This window comes from Penaeus monodon, chromosome 15 (assembly GCF_015228065.2).
Source record: "Penaeus monodon isolate SGIC_2016 chromosome 15, NSTDA_Pmon_1, whole genome shotgun sequence".
Classification (NCBI taxonomy): domain Eukaryota; kingdom Metazoa; phylum Arthropoda; class Malacostraca; order Decapoda; family Penaeidae; genus Penaeus; species Penaeus monodon.
The window spans coordinates 35,399,834-35,401,319 of NC_051400.1; the positions used below are offsets into that span (position 1 = coordinate 35,399,834).

Consider the following 1,486-nt stretch of genomic DNA (forward strand, 5'->3'; position numbering starts at 1 on the left):
CGGAAATCGCTATGTTCTACTCCAAGATTAATTATACCGTTTAACAAGCTCACTGTTGTTCTTAAAGCGTATATTGTGTTCGAAACGTCCGATGGCAAATTCAGGGAGATAATTAACCAGTTGTCTATTGATTAATACTTTAGTTTTATGAAATATGAAGACCTGTTGTGCTCATGTAATTAATTTGCATTCTCCCTCTACCTCTACGTCCTTCTCTCCTTCTCTCTCTCTCCTCTCCTTCACTCCTTTTCTCCTTTTCACCTCTCCTGCTCTGCCCCTCTTTTCCACTCTATCGCTCTCCTCTGAGCAGGTGCGGCGATCAGGATGACTAATGCCTCTAATTACTTAGTGTAAAGCTGTAGGACGAGACGTAGAGAGACACGGTTTGCATTTGACTCTATGAGTAGTATGAGCCAATGGTTCCCAAAGTGTGGATCACCGATATTGTCTTAAGTACACGTAAGACTGTTTAAAGAATGAAAATTAGAGGAAAAGGGTCTTTTTTTTCATTACAAAGGGTTTATTTTGCTGGTAGTCTAGTTGGGAGCTTCGGTTTCAGGTGTGGCTATTGTGGATGAGCCGTGAAGAAGGTCGAGTTGTTCTCTTAGGCGTTATATATCTGTTCCTGTATACATGAGGCGGCAAAAAAAATTCAAAAATAAATAAATATTCCTGTATAATGTTTTTAGGGTACTATCAGCTGTGGAGAAATGCTGATTTGCGTGAGGCTGTATTAGAGCATTTACCCGCCTCATATGACTAAGAGTAACTTCTTCATGCATTGCACGCGCACGTATTGTAGCCAGCATTGCCCAAGCGCCCCCCGATGCTCACCCTCCCTTCCTCCGCAGATCAAGAAGGCTTTCCATAAGTCGGAGTCCAAGAAAGAGTTCAGCGTCGTGACCAACCTGTCCACCATGGCGGTGTGCGCCACGTCGCCGCTGCTGCCCACCGCCGTCTCCTCTCAGGACCTCAAGCCCCACCAGGTGGTCGTGCCGCACGTCCAGGTAAGACGGCAGTAGGGCGGCCTCCTTGGCCAGACTGGCTCGCAGTAGGGAGCCGTAGGCCTAGGCGAGTCGTGTAGCACCTGTTGTCCAGGTGAATCAGCAGGTGGCGTCGCACAGCTAGGTGAGGCAACTGATAGGCTGCAGGTGAAGGGCTTCATGTCAAGGCAAATCTCGTCAATAAATACGCATTGTCTATTTCCTGTGTCCAGATCGACTCTGCATTTCTCTGACAAAATCAATATTCCAGAAATCTACCAACGGTTGTTCGTTAAAGAGGAAGGATCAGATGTTCAAAATATTAATTGGTTATTAGGTGATAGATATTCAGGTAGGGTTTGATGAAAGCAAGCCAGAGAATGGAAGATATTTGCGTGCATGTGCTCATATGTGCTCATGATTGTGTAACATCTTATATTATTATCTTTGAGTTCCATTTCACAAAAGCTGTTCCCCTCATCTCTTTCGTTTGATTAATGGAC

The 1,486-nt window shown here is 45.1% G+C and overlaps 1 protein-coding gene across 1 annotated transcript in view; it reads left to right on the plus strand.

Moving 5' to 3' along the window:
- Positions 1 to 1,486, plus strand: part of LOC119581986 (cortactin-binding protein 2-like) — a gene marked incomplete in the record, with an annotated part of 125,597 nt that overhangs the window by 122,278 nt on the left and 1,833 nt on the right. Inside the window, 1 exon segment of the mRNA XM_037930174.1 lies at positions 852 to 1,007. Coding sequence (XP_037786102.1) covers positions 852 to 1,007 — 156 coding nt within the window.